Source organism: Falco cherrug, chromosome 4 (genome assembly GCF_023634085.1).
Source record: "Falco cherrug isolate bFalChe1 chromosome 4, bFalChe1.pri, whole genome shotgun sequence".
In the NCBI taxonomy this organism is placed as follows: domain Eukaryota; kingdom Metazoa; phylum Chordata; class Aves; order Falconiformes; family Falconidae; genus Falco; species Falco cherrug.
Genome location: NC_073700.1, coordinates 85,323,995 through 85,343,780, shown reverse-complemented (window position 1 = coordinate 85,343,780; position 19,786 = coordinate 85,323,995). Strand labels below are relative to the sequence as shown.

General features: G+C 45.6%; 1 protein-coding gene across 2 annotated transcripts in view; it reads left to right on the top strand.

Moving 5' to 3' along the window:
• Positions 1 to 2,902: 2,902 nt before the first annotated feature.
• Positions 2,903 to 19,786, top strand: part of EGFR (epidermal growth factor receptor) — a 173,073-nt gene continuing 156,189 nt past the window's right edge. The window contains exon 1 of one of the 2 annotated variants that reach the window (XM_055706642.1): positions 2,903 to 3,023. Coding sequence is in view for 1 of the 2 variants with exons in the window: in XM_055706640.1 (XP_055562615.1) it covers positions 15,440 to 15,545 (106 nt within the window). In the remaining variant the exon portion in view is untranslated. Of the gene's footprint in view, positions 3,024 to 15,097; positions 15,546 to 19,786 lie in introns of those variants that run through there. The other variant, XM_055706640.1, reaches the window with a different exon arrangement.

Sequence of the window (19,786 nt, the reverse complement as noted above, 5' to 3'; positions counted from 1 at the left end):
CTTCTGGGTTGGAGTAACATGCAGCTTATGACTCTGACCAGAATGCTGCAGATGCAGTAATTTGACCAGCGATGTTCACTCTGTGCTAACAGGCTTGGCAATGACAGTTTGAAACAACCTGCTTCAGCCTGGGCAGGAGCCCTGCATGAAGTTTGGAGGAAGGGCTCAGTTCATGGAGAGCAGAAGTATCACTAGAGCCAATACTGCTTTTAAAGGGGAATAGCTTAACAGTTTGTAGGTGATCTAGCGTGCAGTACATGCAACGGGACTCAGTTGTGTACCACACGTGAGCTGGTCAAGTCCTAGGACTTGAAGCTGGGCCGTGTTTGTCAGTGAGGGGTTTATTGCTTGGGTAAAGCTGTCTGCAGAGCTAGCTGCAGTGCCATACACCCAGGGTATGATATGCCTATGAGATTTTTATTATTATTTTTATTATTAATAACCTGATATCCTGTGGGACGACTCTGGAAGTATGAAAATTACAAAGCATGGGCCCTTCTGGGGTGAACTATTTTCAGATTGCTTCTAAAATTACACTTAAATTTGGGGAAATTTATATTCTCCACAACCGGTCTTCCTTTCATTTCCTTTCTCCTCCCAAGGCTTTTTATTTCTGCATTTCCAAACACAGCCATTTCAAACTTCATGGAAGAAGTCAGGCCATTCGCTGCTGTGGAAAGCATTGAACAAGACATGCTGCTGGAACCAGGCCACCAGCCGCACTGCATTCAGTCTAGCGAGGCTCCTGCTAATTACACAAGGGCTTTAAAGGCGATAGCAGCTATGATAAATTAGTAAATAAAAATCCCAGCTCTCTAGAAAGTAGGAACCGTTTTCCCTTTTCCTCCATTGTGACTCTAAGCCCTCCCCTCAGACACGGGGGAAGAGCTAGCAGCGCTGCACGCCTGGCAGCATCCTGGCAGCTGCCAGCTGCCCCACATGGCCCCGTGTGCCCAGGAGCATCCATGTTAGCGTCGTGCAACAGGGCTCGGCGGCTGCCTGCGCCGACCTGCACAGCTATTTGAGTGTGTGCTGGGTGAATACCAGCAGTACCACCCAGACTTCAGTCATTAGCCTAAGGTCATCAGTACATTTCTGTGCATGGGAGTGTCTGCATTTTATGTATCACTATGGCTTGTCTGGGTGTGTATGTATTTGTTTGTGTGCTTGCCCTATAATGATCCAACCTATCTCACATGTATATTTTAAAATATTTTATAAAGTGAGGGTAGATATCGTTATCTAAGGGAAAGTGAAGTGCAGGGTCAGAGGTTATGCCCTTTGCTGAAGGATGCAGAGCAAGTCACTGGCAGACGTGACTGGGACATGGGGGTTCTGACACAAAGTCTGCTGTTTCCACTAAGCCATCTTACTTTTTTTGCTTCTTCTGTGTAGGAATCGTTATGAATTGTAGATTATCTAACATGCGTTCTTGCTGTTGTGCTTCAGAAAGCCCCATGGAAATGGACAGAGGGAATTGTATTCCTTTACCTAAGGACCTTTGCCGCTACTGCTGCTACTGACAGCAAGACTTCAGCTCGGCAGCGATGTACACTGACTGAAGCCCGAGCGGCAGGTAGCAGCTAACGAGAGCGCTCACTCACATCCTTTAGCAAAGGCTTGACAGGATGACCAGCCAAGTCCAGCTGCATTCATTTCCAGTGACCAAAGCAGGTGGTCACGGACCCAATTACAACCTGGAATGCTAAATCAGAGTCCTGCAAATGACCTGATCTGATAATTAGCTGAGTCCTCTGCTTTGCTGTGGGTTTGTTTACAAAGATTGCTCTTTCTTGGGATATTGATTTTGGTTAGTATGGCAGAGCTTACTGATGAGCAGGTGGTTTGGCAGTGTTTTGAGTTTTTTCCTTCAGAATAGTTTTGTGGGTTTTTTTCCCCCAGAATTTTTCAGCAGAACAAAAATGTAGAAATAATTCCTTCTGGGAGTGATGCATTTTGTCCATGAGGTGTTTTCTTCAGGAATAATATTAAAAGAATTCTACAAATAAAAACAATTCTTAACCAATCACTTAAAGCATTTCAACTTCAAAATGTCTGCACAGACTGGAAAGAACATTTTGGAATTATTTTGTAACAAAACACAGTTTCTGGAAAAACCAAAGCAGCATGCATTATCAGTACAGCCTGCTCTGCGCTTCTCACAGAAAGCTAAAATTTACATGACAAATGTGCCCACCTCCAAAGCAGGCTATAAACCCGGAGAACCAACCAAATAAATCACTTTGCACTTTGCAAGAGACAAATACTTTCCTTTGGTCTTTTTTTAGACTGCAAGCCCCTTAGGGTAGGGATAGTCTTTATTTTATATCATCTCTGGGACCATCCCACTGCTGAAACTTAAGAAGTAATAGTTTCTACCAGACTTGATTCACATCATAAAAATCAGCTTGTGCCCTCTCGTTAACACCTCTGCGTAGGACAGGAACTGAGCAGGTATTCAGACTGGATGTTGTTTCATTTCAAGTGGAGTTAGTGAGATAATATGGTGTAGACGGCAGAACTTGCTCATTAAAATAACACGATTTTTTAAATTCATTTCTCAGCTCTCTCAATCACATTCTCACATCTCAGTGTAGGTTGTGAACTGCAAGCCATACATGAAATTAAAGCAGGCAAAGAACTTATGTGTATTTTTGTGATACATTATGTGAGTTAATTTCAACAGTTACCTTTAGGCTGTGTAGTGACTGAACACAGTTCTGTTACAGCAAAAATAACTAAAAGGGGTTTTTTCCCCTCTTTTCATTATGGGACAAGGACAGAGGAGCTTGAAACAGACTATTCCTTCTCCTTTCCTCTCTGTCCCCAACCTCAAATCAGTCATAAACATAATTCATGAAGCTATAATCTGATGAATTTGATCTCTTCTTTTGTAGTAGCGCCGGCAGACAGGTTGGACCACTGGGCATACCCAACAGCGCTGAGCAGAAAATGTGCTTCTTGTCTCACTACACACTCTGCTTTTCTACAGCAAAACAACACACATCCAGAAGTTTTCAAAGGTAAAATGCTGTCACATTTCTTTGTCATGGTGAGTTATTTTGTGGAATCTGCTGCTTGGGATAGAAGGTCAGGCAACATGCCTTAATAGTCCTGAGGATCCTTGTCTTCTGTGAGACTCTGCTAAGATGTGTGGAAACCATACGTGCACCTATGGATGCTGGTCTCTTTTCTTAGTGCTGTTCAAAATTGCAATGCCTCTGCATTTGGACAGACTTATGGGCAGGTTCAATAAGCTCTTAGAGGAGCGTTCCTTAAATAACTTGTCAGCATCTTGTTCCTGCAATTTGTTGGAAAATAAGATTAAGAGCTTGTCCTACAGCCGTGTAAATCACCAGGGCTGTGTTAACTGGGGCAAGCTTGAGTGTAGACTGAATTGCTTGGCACCGCTTTCCTTATTTTGCTCTTTGTTATGCAGTGTTTTCCTAATATCATGCATACATTGTAGGAAGCAGAGATTTACATATTCGCTATTGCTAAGATATTGCTGTACATTAAAGGCCAGATTCCAAAGCCTTTACTCATGATGAGTAGGTCTCTCCTCCATGAGTAATGCCTTGGAGATCAGGGAAGCCCCTAGTGAAATGGAGCATTACTTAACATGGGGTCAAGCTGTAGAGCCTTTCCCTGTGACATTGGGGACTTATATTGTCTCTTCCCCTCCTACCTCTGGGTTGATCTGATCCCACACATACAGACCCTGGGTAGGTTTGTGCCACATGGCAGTGATTTACGCAGCCACCAGCAAGAAAGAAGTGGGCAGCAGCCTGGCATTGGAGCTGGATTGGGGGAACTCAACCCAAATTATTGCCCGCCTGTAATGGATATCTCAGAGATCTGGTGGTCCCCAGACCCCCATCACTCCACCAGTATTTTCTGTAGCTGGACCAGTGAGTGTCCTACTCCATGAGCTTAGGGAGGGAGCAGCTCCTGAGCTGATACCAGGAAAAATCCCTCTCTGTTGTTCAAAACCAGCTGCGGTGGCTGCAGATGAGGGCTGTTCTCTCCCCAGAGGAAGGGAAAGAGCTGTTCTGTGTATGTAAACACCTGAAAAGCTGGGGAGCAGCGCCTAAGGACTTCCACTTTTGCTTGCCAGTATTAATTCAGTGCAACAGGAGGGAAGCTGTGCCGTGTCAAACTAAAATTGATGTTTCCATGACACCTTCCCCAGCCCACCCAGCCCCAATGGCTGCTCTGGCAGTAAGCCTTTCCTGAGACGCCGATTGCAATTGTGTACCTGTATTTAGCAGCCCCCAATGAACTTGAACTCTTTCATGCATTGCTCATGCACACCGCACCATCCAGCAGTGATGAGCCCCACAGCAGCTGAGGGGGGAAAAGGGCAGCTTTGGTACAATAATGTTGCTGTCACATGCAGGAGATGGCCAGTAACCTCTGCTCTTCTTAGGCAAGTGTCAGCAGTAAAAGTTTCCCAATGTCCTGGCCCTGTCCTCAACAAAACTGGTGCCTGTAGCAATGCCGTTGCTATTTGGGTGGGAGGTAGTTCTCTGTGATAGACCCAGATTTATGAAGACACTGCAGTATTTAATTCTTAAAGAAAAGATCTGTGCTGTGTTAAACATGGAGTCTAATCTGCAGGCTTTGAGTAGAGGCATATTGGTGAAACATTGGAAGAGATCTTGCAGGACTTGTTATACTTGTTCTGTGAATAAGACAAGGCTTTCTATTTCCCAGACTGTTGTTCAGACAAATTTTACAGGCATTAAAGTAAACAAATGCCTTTCCTAGAGAAATGCTGCTATTAAAATACTCAGGCCAGATTTTTGTTTTAAGATGGAAAGAAAGCAAATAGATCATTGCACTCTGCTTACCAGCGGCAGTGAATTATTTGTCTGCTTTGCACCTACCTATAAGCACATACACAACCATTACCCCACAAAATCCATCCCAGCTCATTGCACCCTTTCAAACTGAGCTGTGGGTAAGAGCAAGTGGGCTCCACATCACGGGCTAAAGGGAAGGGCTGAAGCATCTATACCAGTTGAAACGGTGGAGTTTGCTGCTCCCAGCCTCTGTTCCCCCTGCTTGCCCCACACATACAAGTAAACAGCATCCCCCAAGCTTTTACTTTGCTTTTAATCCCTCCTAGAAAATTAAGTGTCAGATGTTCATATTAATGTAGTGGTTAACCAGCCAGTGCTAAGAACTCTTTACTGGACTGGCTCAGTTTATACAGCTCTCGTCACCATGCCAATAATTAAGAGTGAACAGAGCAGTAATATTGTGTCACATGGACTTTGCCATTTTTCTGTTTCAGGGATGAAGCTTCACTTAAGAAGGGAGAGTGCAGCTATTCCCTCAGAGAGCAAACACTCTCTAGCATAAACCGCACTGAAATCCTGGTGGAAGGTCGAGATTTTAAGAATATATAGCATTCCTGAAGCCTGCCCTGGCTGTAAAGCTCCATGTAGTTATTAAGTTGTTATTCTTAAAAATTATTTAGCTGTTTGTGCTACTTGTTACCCCCATTTTACAGAGGAAAGGTTGGGCTCAGGCAGAGTTACCACTTAGGAAGCTCTGGCTCCTACTTCAGCATCTAGCTTTTCGGGCTACGCAGAGAAATCTACCTCCTTCTGTAAAGATTTTTTTTTTTCTTTTTGCATTCATAAGCTGCACAGGTCTCCCAGAAAGGCAGTGACTTGCTTCCATTTGCGTTTTCAAGACTTTGTTATTGTAATTCTTATTTACATTGTGGCCTTCTCTCTACTCAGATAAGCATGGCATCCACATATGGTCTTCTGGTTTTTGAGAAACTGCAAATGAGAGGTGACCTCGTTGGTTTCCTCTCCCGAGGGAAGTCTGTGTGAGCTGGTGGCCAACTCCACGGGGAAGCCCCCTGACTGCTGTGTGGGCTTGCTGAAGTGGGTCTGGCTTCCGTTGCACGTTGTTAGCTTCAGGGAAGAGATGCAGAGATAAAACCAAAGGTCAGGAGCAGATCTGTGAATAACAAACATCAGGATCACGGAGTACATATGCCTCTCCCATCAGCCATAAAAACTTTGGTAACTTTGGACCACAATGATGGCCTGATATAGTCTCTTTAAACTTAAAGAAAAGCCTCGAGAGAGCAGTCAGACGTACTGCGGTGCGCTCCAACTCAAATAAGGTCATGGAGCTGCACTCTCTAAACCTGTCATTATTCCTGAGGCACTAGCAAGGACATCAAGGACACATTTCAACTGTTCCAAGCCAGGCAATCACAGCTTCTTGCCAGCTCCTGATTTTTTAGCCTGGAAGCAAGATTCATGCAGTCGCTCTGTCTATCGGTACCCATCCCTGTTCACTAATTTTAACTAAATTCCACAGAAGAGTGAGGACCTCACAAGCTTTGTGAAACCTGGTGGTAGGCAGAGATGAGAGGTGGCAGCCTCAGCAGCTATCTGTTCTGTCGCCATCAGCCCACGTGGCCCATTAACACGCATACATCTCCATATCGGCTGCCTCTAACCCAGCTGGCATTGGAGGGCACGAGGGGGTATTGCAGATGACAGGCAATGAAGGGAGAAGGCAAAATCATTTGCGGAAAACCAGTCTCCAGTAGTTCCACTGCTGAAAGGCCCAGGCATTTGTTTTTCTTCTGCTGCAACCATATAGAAAAGAGGCAAAATTTTAAACCACTCATCCATTTGCAGACTGGCCTGCAATTCCCTCAAGACCCTTGTCTCAAATTAATAGATTGGGCAAGGCTCATGATGAGGAAGCACTCGCTCACCCAAATAAACCAGAAAAACCGATGTATTGGTTTGCATGAGCAAGCGCTCAGTGGGTGAGCAAGGGCTAGGCAATGTGGCATGAATACACAAAGGAAGAAGAATATTGAAGTTTAAATTGATAAAACCTTGAGGAAGCTTGAGTCATTGGTGATAAATTTCTGCCTTCAGAGGAAATTAGTTTTAAAGGAAAAGGAGCTATTTAGAATATATTTAAAGTATCAAATTGCATGTGTTTATGCCGAAGTTTCTTTCCCACTCCCACAGACTGGGAATAGAAGTCGTGGTCCTCATTCGCCTCTTTGAAAACTGCAGCATCAGTTCTTTTATAGTCAAATAAGCACTGAGGTCAGGAAGGAAGCAGGTCTGGAGAAGTTAATGCCCTTGTACTGGGTCTCTTTTTTTAAATGAATTGAGTCTCTAGTTCTGCAGTAGTGGCTGGGAAAGGAAGTAACACCTAAAACCAAATGATGAGGAGCTTGTAGTTTGGGGAACTGCTTATGAAGATGGGGTGATGGAGAATGTGAAGTAGCCTACCCAATGTGATCCATTTCAGAAAGAAAAATAAAAATGTCAGGAGACAGGTTGCTTTATCCTCATGTTTTCCTGGGCTGGTTTATGGTATGCTTTCTATTTATACCAGGATATTATGTTCTTACCAGCATTGCAGGATATCACACACTGGTAGCTGAGGGCTCTGGTGGAGGTGGGAGTGCGCACACGGAATTGATTAGAGGTTTGCATCCTCTCGGTGGGGATTTTAAGGTCTGGAGCTGAGTTTGGAGTAAAGGAAGCGATGGAGAGAGTTATATTTTAATTACCTCTGGGAGGTTTACTGAAATGCTCAGAGAATTGCTCATCCATCTGAACAGAAAGGGAGAACTGCCGTCAAAGCTGCTGGGAGCTTGAGAAGTAAATACCGAGGAGTCAAGATCAAAGAGATATCCCAAGGTGTGCTGGGGACCACGTTATAAATAGGAAGGGAGAAAAAACTCAGAGCATTCAGTTGACCACTCTCAAACCCCTTTTTGTAGCAACATGTTTTGACATCACTTAAAACATGATGCCCGTCCTTGATTATCTGGTTTGTGGATTAACTTTCCATAGATCCTCGACCCGATTCCTGAGGACGCCGTGGTGGCTGGCCCTGGCTCCTGCCCTGCCTGCCCGCTGGTGCGTGCCACTGAGCCAGCTCTCTGTGCAGCTGCCTGGCTGTTTTCAGCCCCTTCTTTTCATTACAGGTCTTATATATGCTTTGTATTATTCATGGCTTTACTTTATCTAGCTTATCTTGCAGTATCACTGGGTAAAGGGAACTGCTTTGTGTTCTCATCCTGCTGCTGTTTTCATACCAAGCGGTTTTCTAGCTAAGCCAGGAAAGACTGGCTTTGTTTGTATTCTGGATTTGGGGTCAGCCCCCTCTGCAAACCTCGAAGACTGAGGCTGGCATCCAGGTCCTGTCTTGTCTTCTAAAGAGTAAAACTTCTACAGGAACTCAAAGATTTTTTTGTTTCTTTTTTCTACAAACAGCAGATTGCGGTCGAGGGTATTGGCAAAGAGAGAGGGAAATAAGGAGGAGTGTAAACAAAACACATTTGTAAAAGTATTTTTGTATGGATCAGCAGGGAGCTTTTTTAACGTGATCCTCTTTGTGCTGTGGCCTTGGGTGCATTACCTGAGTTTCTTCCAGATGGAGCTAACCTGAAGGATGTTCTCCAGGGGCCACATAGCACAGCCAGGACAGCAGTGGACGTTCAGTCTGTCGGGTGATGAGAGGGGCAGCCTGAACTAAAATGCCCGGGAACACATGCAGTGAGGATGCCAGGGCCTCTGCGCCAGCTGTTTTGCTTTACAGATCCGATGCCTAGCATCATGTCACTTGCCAAAATCTCAGTTTTCAACATGGCACATAGCTACATTGGCCAAACTGCTGTAAGGCCTTCCTCGGGGGCACTGATTGGCTCCTCCTCATTAGAAAATAAAGATGCTGTTGCTGGAGTGTCAGGCACTGTGTGACCTCTCTGGTATCTAGAACCTGCTCTTCTGCTCAGCCGCATTCCACGACGCTCTCCAACACGCTGCAGAAAACATATACTTGAGAAGGATTTTGGAAATTAAAGGTATGATAAAGGGAAAAAGGCAACTGGCTGCCTGGCCATGTCCTATGGGATTTGTTTCAGCACAGTTACAATATCTCTGGGATATAGTTCAGATTAATCACATTGAATTGACCAGACTTTGCCACATATGTCTTTATTATTTAGCTATGCAGTGCTGAATAAAATGTGATAGATTTTTTTTAAGCGTATTTTGCTTTAAATAAAAATGGCCACATGATCTGTGGTTAAAATGCTTTGGGGACACAACCTCAAAGTATGTGACAGAAAAATTCTTTTCCCGTTCGGTTCAGCTTTGCTATTGGGCCGGGTTTTCATGTGGAAAATGCAAGGTAATGATTTTAATGGCATATCTCTGGAGTCACAGAGAAGCAATAAGCAATGAAGTGTCCGTAATTGCTAGGGTACTTATTGTCTTACAGGGCTGGGAGAAAAGAACTGATGATCATCTGTGCTTTTTTTGGCTAGAAAGGAAAAACTGCCTACTGAGATACTCTAGTTATTGAATATGTGCATGCTGAGGCGAGTAAGAAACAGAACCATTGACTTTGAAATACTGGGAAATAGGTATGACCGTGCCTATGTTGGTCAGTTATGCAGGGAGTGTTCCCTGCACATTGTACTCTTATCATCTGCACTATTCATTTCTATGAACAGTCCCAGGCTAGGCTGGCTGCTGTTCTTCCAAACACTGTTTGAGAGGCAGAAGGGGCCAAAGGATTGCTCCTGGTAGGTAGTTTGGATGCAACCACACCGGTCTGGAGACTGAGTTTAATGTTTTGATGGTTGCAAGCTACTCTGTGGCAATTCATTTACATGCTGGAGAATGGTCCTGAAAATGCTGAATTTACAGGAACTTATGTAGAAAAGTGAGTTAAGGCAGAGATACCTCCATAATGCAAAACAAGGAGTGGGCATCAGGGAAGGCTGACTTCTTTTATACTGGCTGGCCCAAATAAGGACTGGTAGCTGCAGTTGTTTGGGAGAATCATGGTGTTGCAATCTCTTATCTTTCCTATCTGTGTCTGCTGTGGATGCAAACAGCAGGAGATGGCTGAATCTGAAGAAAGCCCTGTTAGCCGCACCCTTGATGCAACTCACATTCTTTGCGCTTTGACTCAGGGCTATCAGCTTTCCCCGCTCTCTTCACAGCGCTGCAAACACCTAAGGAGACAGTATTTGGAGCAGACCCTTGTTTTATTTGCACATAGCATTGAACTTCAGGTGGGAGCTGGGCAGAGGCAGAGCAAAGGACTTTACTGGGCAGAGACGGGGCAGGATATGCCCAACTGGCCCCAGCCAACCACCACACCTGAGCTCAGCATCATGGCACTCTTACTCTTCCTAAGGCGAAGTTCAGGGCACCAGCTTGTGCCTTGTTGCCCCCCTCTCTTTCTCACTCTGGACACACATGGGCTATGACAGCCTGTGCTGTGGGTCAGGAATTAGGTGAGCAAGGGTGCAAAGCTCCCTCTTCACTTGTGCAGAACAGACAGTGAGAGTAATGCAATTAGCAGTGTTAGTGTTCCTAATCAGACACATACTATTACTAGTCACCCATCTTGAATAACTATACGGTGTGAGCTGGTGATGTTGTCTCGACTTCTGCTGGCATCTTATTATTGACAGCGTGTTCAAATTGTAATTGCTGCAGTCGTACAGAGATGTATGATTTATGGTCGAGCACAAGAGTATATGTAGCACGGTAATATCAGTAAAAAAAAAAAAAAAAACCAAAACCCAACAAAAAACAAAGTACAGAAATAAGGCAGAAGCGTTATTCCTTGGTAGGAGACTGCTGCACTGTTTAGTAACAAAGATTTTGGATATAATATAACATACCTCATTCTATCACAGTATCACAGGACCTTATGGCCTTATTCATAGAAACTGCAAAATTTACACAGGTAAGAACATAGCAAGAAATACCTAGCTCCAGGATTTGTGAAGTATGTGGAAAACCACAGTAGTCCCTACTATGATGTTATGAACACCATAGCTATGGATGCTTTTAAGCAGGAAGTGTATTCCACCCTTTGAAATTACCTATTAGATGACAGTGGAAATGCCCTATTCCCCAGCAGTTCGGTAGATGTTTTGCGAGAGGGGAATAAAACCTGTATACTATTGTCAATATAGTTATTCCCATGATACTCTGATAACATTGTTCCATTTCTGTTATGAATTGTAATGTTTAGCTTCAATACTGACAGAATTTGATATACAAGAATTTTTGATTCTTGCAATTATTTTAGATGTCAGTAAAAATGCACAAAGCAATTTATTTTTTTATTTTCTGCTTCAAAAAATTGGGCATCTAAATAAAGAAAGTATAGGAACCCTCCTGAGATAACACCCATAGTTACGTGTTGAAATACTGACTGTGCAATTTGCTGTAATTAAGGTTTAATTCCAGCACCCATGTGTGTGTTAGTCTTGTCCTTTCTAAGTGCTGCTATACAAACATACGAATGGTGTTAAGAGAAGAGAGAGGGAATCTGAGTGTGTAAAAATACACACCTACACACCTTTTCATCAGGGACGCTCTCTAGCAGCAGCATGATCCGAGGACGTTTAAATACAACATTTGGAATAAACAGCTCTTGAGTGATAACCCTCATTCTGCCACAACACTCTGCCCAAGGCAAATTATTTTACATCTATAAAATGGAAATGATAGCTACTAACCTGCTTTACAGGAGATTTGTGAAGATAAATTGGTTAATGTTTGTGCAATGTTTTCAACACGCAAAGTGCCATAAAGCTCCATGAATTATTACCTCAGTCCTCACTTCAAAACCTCAGCAAGGAGTCACAGAATACAAACTACAATGTCCACAATCTCAAACGCCATGCAAATGAAATCTGAGCAAGCTGGATTGTAAAACCACACTAATTCATCTCTGCTTCATTTCTTCTCTTCCAGTAAAAAGCCTGCCCTTTAAAATCACTTTTGCAACACGCAGGGAAGCGCTGCGTTGCCACCAAGGAACAGCCGCTGACGAACATTTTGGAGGGGCAACTGCTGACCCACTTCGCAGTGGATAATGAAAACTAACACATTTATTTTTCATTTTGTTCAAGGAAAGGATCCAGCAGCAGGGATTTCTTGGCTCTTGAAGGGATTTTGAGACTTTATTCTGAGGGAATGTGGAAGAGATAGGAGAATTAATCCTGCTTTTTCCACTGATAGGGAAATCAGTTATTCATCCTCTTATAGTTACTTCTCTCCACGTGTGGCTAAGTAATCGGCTCAGTGGCGCAGGCAAGCAGCGATGAGCAATTGCAGCTCGGTTCTGCGATCCAGCAGTATCTTCATATGAAGGAACTAACCGCTTACGTGGACTTTACTCATAGATCAGCATGTTTACTCTTATTATATAGAAGACAGGAGATACATAAATACTATAAAGCAAGCAAGTTGAAAGAAAGCTGAAGCAAGATACTGTTTTTAGCATGATACTCTCGCTATGAGCTATCAATTTAAAAATTGGTGGTCAAAAGGTTGGCTTTTGTCCCATAACCTTTGATCCACACGCACGTGCAGCTGATAATAAAAGTTTTGCAATATGAATATTGCATGCCCTTGGAAAAATTCACGTGTTTACATTGGGTTCAAAGGAGTTATACCAGAGGTGGTCACTGCATATGTGACCAGCTGTTCAGGGAAAAAGTCGTGTTTGAATTCAAACCTTTTCAAAAAATCATTCAGTTGTGTAAAAAAGGGCCTGAAAGCCCTGCCTGTGATCATAAGCATCTCAAACCTCAGCCTCAAGAGCCTCTGTCTGTCTCGTGACCTTGGCAAAGAAAGCACAGATGACATGAAAGTAACCCAAAAGTGGGAGGATGGAATTCACAGTTGCATGCTGCACAGCCCCTTCAGCAGTACGGCACTGCCAGCAGCAGGTCGGAGTCCCCTGTAGTGGGTATCTGCAGTGTGGGAAAGTAAATTTAAAGGAGAATTTGCCAAGTCTTCCCTTGCTACTCATGTCAGGAATGAAAGAGGAGTTTATTTAGGATCAAATACTTGGGTTTATGTGCATTTATGTAAGGGCAGTATGTGATGGGAGGTGGAGAAAGTATGAAAAGTTCCTGCTCACTATAGCAGGTAGAATCCCAATTGCATGAAAAATTCTGCAAAGCAAGTATTTGCTCTTTAGCATGTTAGGACAGGACTTGGACAAGTTTCTCCACTGAGTTCATATGCAAAAGATGTTTGTTTTGTTTTGTTTGGGTTTTTTTCCCCTGTATTTAGTTTGTTTTTCAATTGTCACTTTGAATCCTTTCTTTTTTTAAAAGCTCCATTGCCTTCCATAGTGGTAGGTTGATGCTCAACATGCGTGTCTAGGGGCACATGTTTTTATTTAGTATTTATTCACAGAACTGACTTGAGGTTCATTTCTCAGTTTCTCATTTGCGCTTCCTTGCTCATAATGCAGGCTGCAATCATTAGTGTGTGCTGAAGATGCTTTGCAAATCTTCCCTCCCTAGAAGGTGATCTTTTTTTCCTGGGCCTCTCATTTTTAAAGATCCTCCTATGTATCTAAGTAAATGAAAACAAATCATATATACATAATGTTTATGAAGTTGCACTGTCTGAGCATCTTTGAAGCAAATTGCATTAATACTGTATTGTAAGCCCAGATTTTGCCCTTAGTTCAGCCATGAAACCAATCATGAGTAGAGTTCCTCAGGTATTACTAGTGTCTGAGTTTACTACAAAGTACATCTTTCGCGTTATTTACAAGATATAACCAAACCAGAATGTCAGCTGCAGCACACAGAAGCTGACTTGTAATACAATTCATCTTAATAACCGATTACAGGCATGGTGGGATGATACATGGTTAAAGGCATGTGGTCAGGTGTCAGGCTTTGTGCTGGGAGAAGTAAATGGGATGGTGGGGTTTTTTGCCTAGTTAGACAGTAAATAGTTAAACTATCAGAAAATGATTGTATAGAGGAAGTTGGCTGGTAGGAGAAAAGTAATGCATCTCTCAGAGGGACAGGCATCAAGGAGGAAAGTCAAGATACACTCAGTGGCTATTTTGCAATCTATTGTGTTCCAGCACCTTGTGATAGACACAGGCATTTAGCACGTAATCTCCCCGACCTGCTGTCATTAAGGACTTCAGTTCTGGAGTTCCCAATTAATCATAACAGTTCTAAGGCTTCACGACCTGTTGTCTGTACAACCCAAGTCCTCACAAGAGCTTTATGAAGAAATTCCTGCCAGCATTTAGCAAGTTTGAGTGTTGAATCACGATTTGCTCGGAGAAATCCCAGCCCAGACAAGTGACACTTCTGTGTCCTATATACGTGCCTGAGTGACAAGACTATGCTTCCTCCCACTTTCCAAAGGATCAGCCTGTTAAAATAGGATTGTAACCATAATCATATTTTATGGAATAGCTTGGGTTTGCCTCTCGGGAAGGAAAGAGGCTGGTGGGGCAGGGGTAACACCATGCACAGACTCTTTTGCTTAATGCCTGTGGGTGCCCCTGCAGCACCTGAAAAACACTGATGTTATTGCGTGGCTATTAAATAACTCACTGCGTGGAGCAAGGAGCATTTTCATGCTGCTGGTGCAGGGGAACGGAACCGGTGAGCCCTGGTTGGGACCCCGCTACTCCCGTCCTAAAACACGCCGAGAAATGGGCTGGTTTTATTTCACGCCCTCCCCAGCCCCAGCCTTGCAAGCCCCGGAGGGTAGAAAGACCAGGACAAGGCCAGGCTGTGGGCAGAGAAGCCAGGCGGGCTCCGCCGGTGCGGGAAGCAGAGAGCCGCCCCGCGGAGATGCGCGCTGGGGAGCGGATTTCAGCTCCGGAGCGGCTTCGCTACTGTTGCTCCCGACAAACCGCCTCAGCCCTTCCTCCGCCGGGGGGCTCGGAGGAGCCGGGGGAACGGGAGAGATAGGGCTTCTGCTGCAAAACACCCCGAGATGCCGCTGTGCCCACCCAGGGAGGGACCCGGGGCTCAGGCTGCGCCACGACCACCCCGCTTTTTCGCGAGCAGCGGCGCAAACCCGGGGCAGTCTGCCGGGAAGCGGGACCCCCCACTCCCCGGAGCAAGGAGAGGCGACTCAACCGCCCCCCGCCAGCCCTGCTCTCATCCTGTATCCCGGGACAGGTGCCGGGTCCGCCCCTTCCCCACCTGGGCGGGGAAGGCGCTGCCGGTTCCTCCTCCCCTCTCCTCCTTGCTCCCTCCCCATCATCCTCCTCCTCCTCGGCGTCCCCAGAGGGAGCCCCTGCGCTCCGCGGCCGGGCGGAGAGCGCAGCCGGGCGCGCCCCGTCCCGCAGCCGGCTCCAGCCGCTCCGCAAGCCCCTGCGCACCCGTCGCTGCCTGCAGCAGGAGGAGGAGGAAGAGGAAGGCAGCAGCCGCCCGCCCGCAGCGGGGGTACCCACGTGTACGCGCAGCCCTCGACGGCCGCCCTCCAGCATGCTGCGCGGGGCCGCGCCGGGCGGAGCGCCGAGGAGCTGAGCGCAGCGCGGCAGCGGAGTGGAACAGAGCGGCTCCGCGGAACCTCCGTGCGCCCGTCCCGTCCGACCCCCCCGCCGGCGGAGCCGCAGCATGGGCGGCCGCAGCCCCCTCGCTGCCGCCGGGCCCCGCGGGGCCGCTGTCCTGGTGCTGCTGCTGGGGCGCGTCGCCCTCTGCGCCGCAGTGGAGGAGAAGAAAGGTAAGGGGGGCGCGGGGGGTGCGGGGTCCTGCCGCCGCTGTGCTGTGGGACCGCGGGGGCCGGGGCGGCAGGCGGCGGCGCTGCCCTGGGGAACGGCGGAGGGAAAGTCGCGACGAGTTGTTTGGGTTGGGTTTGTTTTTTTTTTCCTTAAGAAAAAAGAAAGGAGAAAAGGGAAACCAACCAAATCTATAGCAGCGATCCCGCAGCTCTGACTTCCTGATTCGAGGCTTATTTTCTTTTGTGGGGGTGGAGGAAATACAAGGGAATAAGCCTTGGCACATTTCATCGCTTGTGCTGCTCCCTTCGTGTTCCTTTTCCTCCCCCCCATCCCGTCCCGTCCGCGTTGCCCCGACGCTCCCGCAGCGCTGCCCCCGGGCGGGGGGCGCAGCCCCGCACCCCCCGGAGAGATCGCGTAGCTACCGAGGAAGTGCCGCTCCGGGCATCCCCCCGCCAAGCTGGGCACCTCTGCTTGTCCTGTTAAAAAAAACCAACCCCCCCCAAAAAAAAAACCCAAAACAAAACCAAAACCTATAAAAACCCGAAACCAAACAAACTATATATGTATGTGTGTGTATATATCTGTATATATACACCTGGGAAAGGTGAAGGGGGGGCGGGGAAAGCGAGGAAACTTCACGGGGGGTTCTGTGTCCCCGGTTGTTACCCAGAGGAGCGATTTATCCCGGCCGTGTCCCGGCGCTGCCACCCGTGGGACACCGGCCGCCCGGCGCGTCTTGGGAGCGGCGCCTCCAGCCCGCCGGGACTGGTCGGGGCTGCTGGTTTGGGCTTGGTTTGAGATTTTTTTAATTATTATTATTATTTTTATTATTTATTAGAAAATGGTTTAAAGGGTGAGGAAAACGTTTCTGGCCGGTGGGATCTGTCGCTTTTTCTCTGTGTGTGGCGGTTCTCTTTTGTGAGTTTGGAGAGCAGGCCCGGCTGCTGTTCCAGGCAGTCGTCTTTATCTTGGAAATCTGCCAGCCGGGGGGTGGGGGTGATAGAAAGAAAAAAGGGGGGGGGGGGGGGGGAAGGTAGATTTGGGTAGTTTGGTTGTTGGGTGGTTGATCCCCCCCACACCCACTTCTTTCTTTTCAAAGGTAAAGCGGGAGAAGAGAATTAATATTTTGTGGAAGGGCTGATGACTTAAAGCAGTTGAGTTAGTCCTTCGTGACTGTGGACAGTAAAACCGCCCTGGAAAGGGAGAAACACCCCATCCAAAAGAACTAGTTGCACAACCTTTAAAAAGTGGAGAGATTCTCTTGTTCCAGAAATCAAGTTCATACCTGTTGTTGATGTAACACGGGCAGTTTTTCTTTCCTGGGATTTTTTTTTCTTTCTTCTTTTTTGTTTTAACTCACCCTTTGAAAATTATGAGAAGCTAGGTGGCCTCACCTGCTGTGCTTGTATTAAAAGTCTTTTGAGACGCAGTCTCTAGTGTGCATGTAGAATATATATAGAGCGTGAGGAGAAATGCCTCGTTTATAGTGTTTAACTCTGTGTCTTGTAAACTTAGGAGGTGCCAGTTACTTGAGGATTACTAAATAATCAGCAGCTCAGTGATAAACCCAATAGATTGTTCTCAGCATGTTGTGTCAGCAACTAACTGTTCTTCTGAGGAATGCTGGAGACTCGGTGGCAGAGATGGAGGCAGAAGAATTTCTTCAGGCAGCATTAGTCGATTGATTGGTCTGTATTAGTTTCTCCCCACGCTTAAGGATAAGCAAGAAGATCAGTTGGGGTACAAAATGAAACAGTGTGTGAGAATTGTGAGTTACTGGTTTGAAGCAACAGGTCCAACGGGTAATAGGGCATCGGTATATGTTGAGGACCTGCCTCCTTGGTCAAGTGCTAGGACCATCAGAATTCAGAGTAATTCTGGAATTAAATGTGCCGCAATAAATATATGCAACACTCTTTGAGTTTTAGGACCAAATTCTGTGGATTTCAGAAGTTCAAATCGCCTACGAAATGACACTTTTTGAAATTTCAACCTGATTTGTTCTATTACCAAAAACAGCTGTCTCAAAAGAAAAAAAAGTACCTGGGCAGGTGTTGTTTTTGTTAGAAGAATGTTGCAATCAACCTATAAAATCTGATCAACCTGATGTTTGAATGGAAATTTAAATACAATTGTGTCTTTTCCCAAAATTTTAAAATGAGTTCTTTGAATATGGATGAGAGAAAACTGGTTTAGTTATAACACTGTAGTCATTAGGATACCACACCCCCCCCCCCCCAATTGCGTATATTCCAGAAACAAAAGGCATTGCTGGAAACTGAAGTACATTCACAGGGATCAATACCTGCCTCTATCTACCTGCTCTGATGTTGACCCACATTAACCACAGTGGAATTAATCCGGATTTCCACTCATGTGCCCCGGATGGCTTGCTCAGTGGTACCCGAGATAAATGACTGCTACAGCTGGCATGACACTTAGGTGGGATGTGTTTGACACATGCCCATTTTGTGTGTCAGTGCTTGGTGACAGCGCAGCAGTTCGGTGAACTGCTTTTTGTTGCTGTATATTGGGTTTATATCTCTAGTTTTGATCTGTAGCTGCATCCGTGGTGGGGTGGGAGCATGCATGCGAGCATGCTGGGCAGCTGGGTCGCTGCCGAAATTGGCTGTGATACCTTTCTGTACCCAACATCTTGCATTGTTTTCTGAAAAACCAAGGAAAACTAAGTTCCTTAAGGATGTTGAAGTATTTATTTTCATGGGAAATGAAAAAGCTCCATCTAATACCCTGTGCGGTGTTTATGTGTGGGTTTTGTGTGTACTGCTATTATGTGTCTCTGCCCTTTACATTGTTCTGTAGTTTCTGCACTGTATATTATTCCATACTTACTTGCAGCAGATGGATTACAAGTGCACTAATCTTTACAGATCGTGTAGGTCTTGACCCAGTTACGTGCAGGCATCCAGTGCTTTTTCAGATGCCCTCCAGTGCAGGCTGGTCTCGCCGGAGATCCCCGTGAACCATGCCTGCTGGTGGGAGCAAGCCAGCAGGTCCTCAGCCTGCGCGGTGCCAGGCGTCCCGGCGCAGGGAAGGGGTGCTCATGCTCCTGTTGCGGTACTGGCACTGCTGGCCTGCTGTTCTGTTGTTCCATATTTGTGTTATCACTGATGCAAGTGGAGGTTTCTGTGTTGGAGACAGGAGTGATCATGTGTGTGTGTAGGTATTTGTTATGTAAGATCTTGCCTGTGCACCCATTTATTTATTTATTTTTCCTCCTTGATAAATGACTGAACTTTTTTGGATTTGGAAGCTATAATAAACCTGTGCGGCCTTGGCAGCGAATGCAGTTACAGAGACGGAAATTTAGGTACTGATACGGTCCAATTTGGTGAGATAATGTAATTAAGTAGTCTTGAGTATAGACCTGCTCTTACTCCAGTGCCACAGTGTGTGAACAATTAAGAACAAAACCCAAATCCCATCATTAAGGGCAATTTCTGACAAGTGTGGAAGGGAATGTAAAGTGCCAGCAGTTGGCTCCTTAATTTGGTCAATCCGCAAAATGCGGTGACTGCGAGCAAAACGTTCTGGAAGAGATGGGCCTCTTGCAAGGTGTGTGCCTCTGAGTGGTGAGCAAACTCTGTGCTGAAGTGGTACTAAATACAAATGTGTTACTTCTTGCATCAAGAATATAGTCAGAGATTTGCAGATAAATAAGAAATGTCAAGATCAATGCCCTGGAGACTTTACAATCAGAGTAGTCCATTGTAATTTATTTGTTAATTTATAGAGGGAGACTTTCAGGGAGTGTCGCACAATGCCATTATGGTCCTCAGGGCTGACTTTTGCATTTGGGTATCCATGTATCACTGAAATCGCTGGGATATGCTAGCTTTAGAAGCAAGATAGCTGACTAGTCAAACCAGTTCCTTCAGAAGGTGTCCTTATCTTCACTGAGCACAAACTGCCTTTGCTTAACAGCTCATCAGAAACAAGCCTAGTGAAAGGTTTGCTTCATTTTAGGGAGGATGACAATACCTTCATGGAATGGTCTTGTGTAGAAACTGTTGATATTGCCACAAACTCCTGGATTACTCCAAGTTTCGGTAGTATGTGTGCATCAGAGGGTGCAGTCACCCCTGCCTATGTGAGTGGAGCATCCCACAAAGAACTAACGTGCATTCAAAATTAATAGTTAGCATGTTTGTTATAAGTATTGGTGTTCACAGGTATGAGAACTTGTGTCAAATCTTGTGTTAGACTCAGATCTGTATTGCAA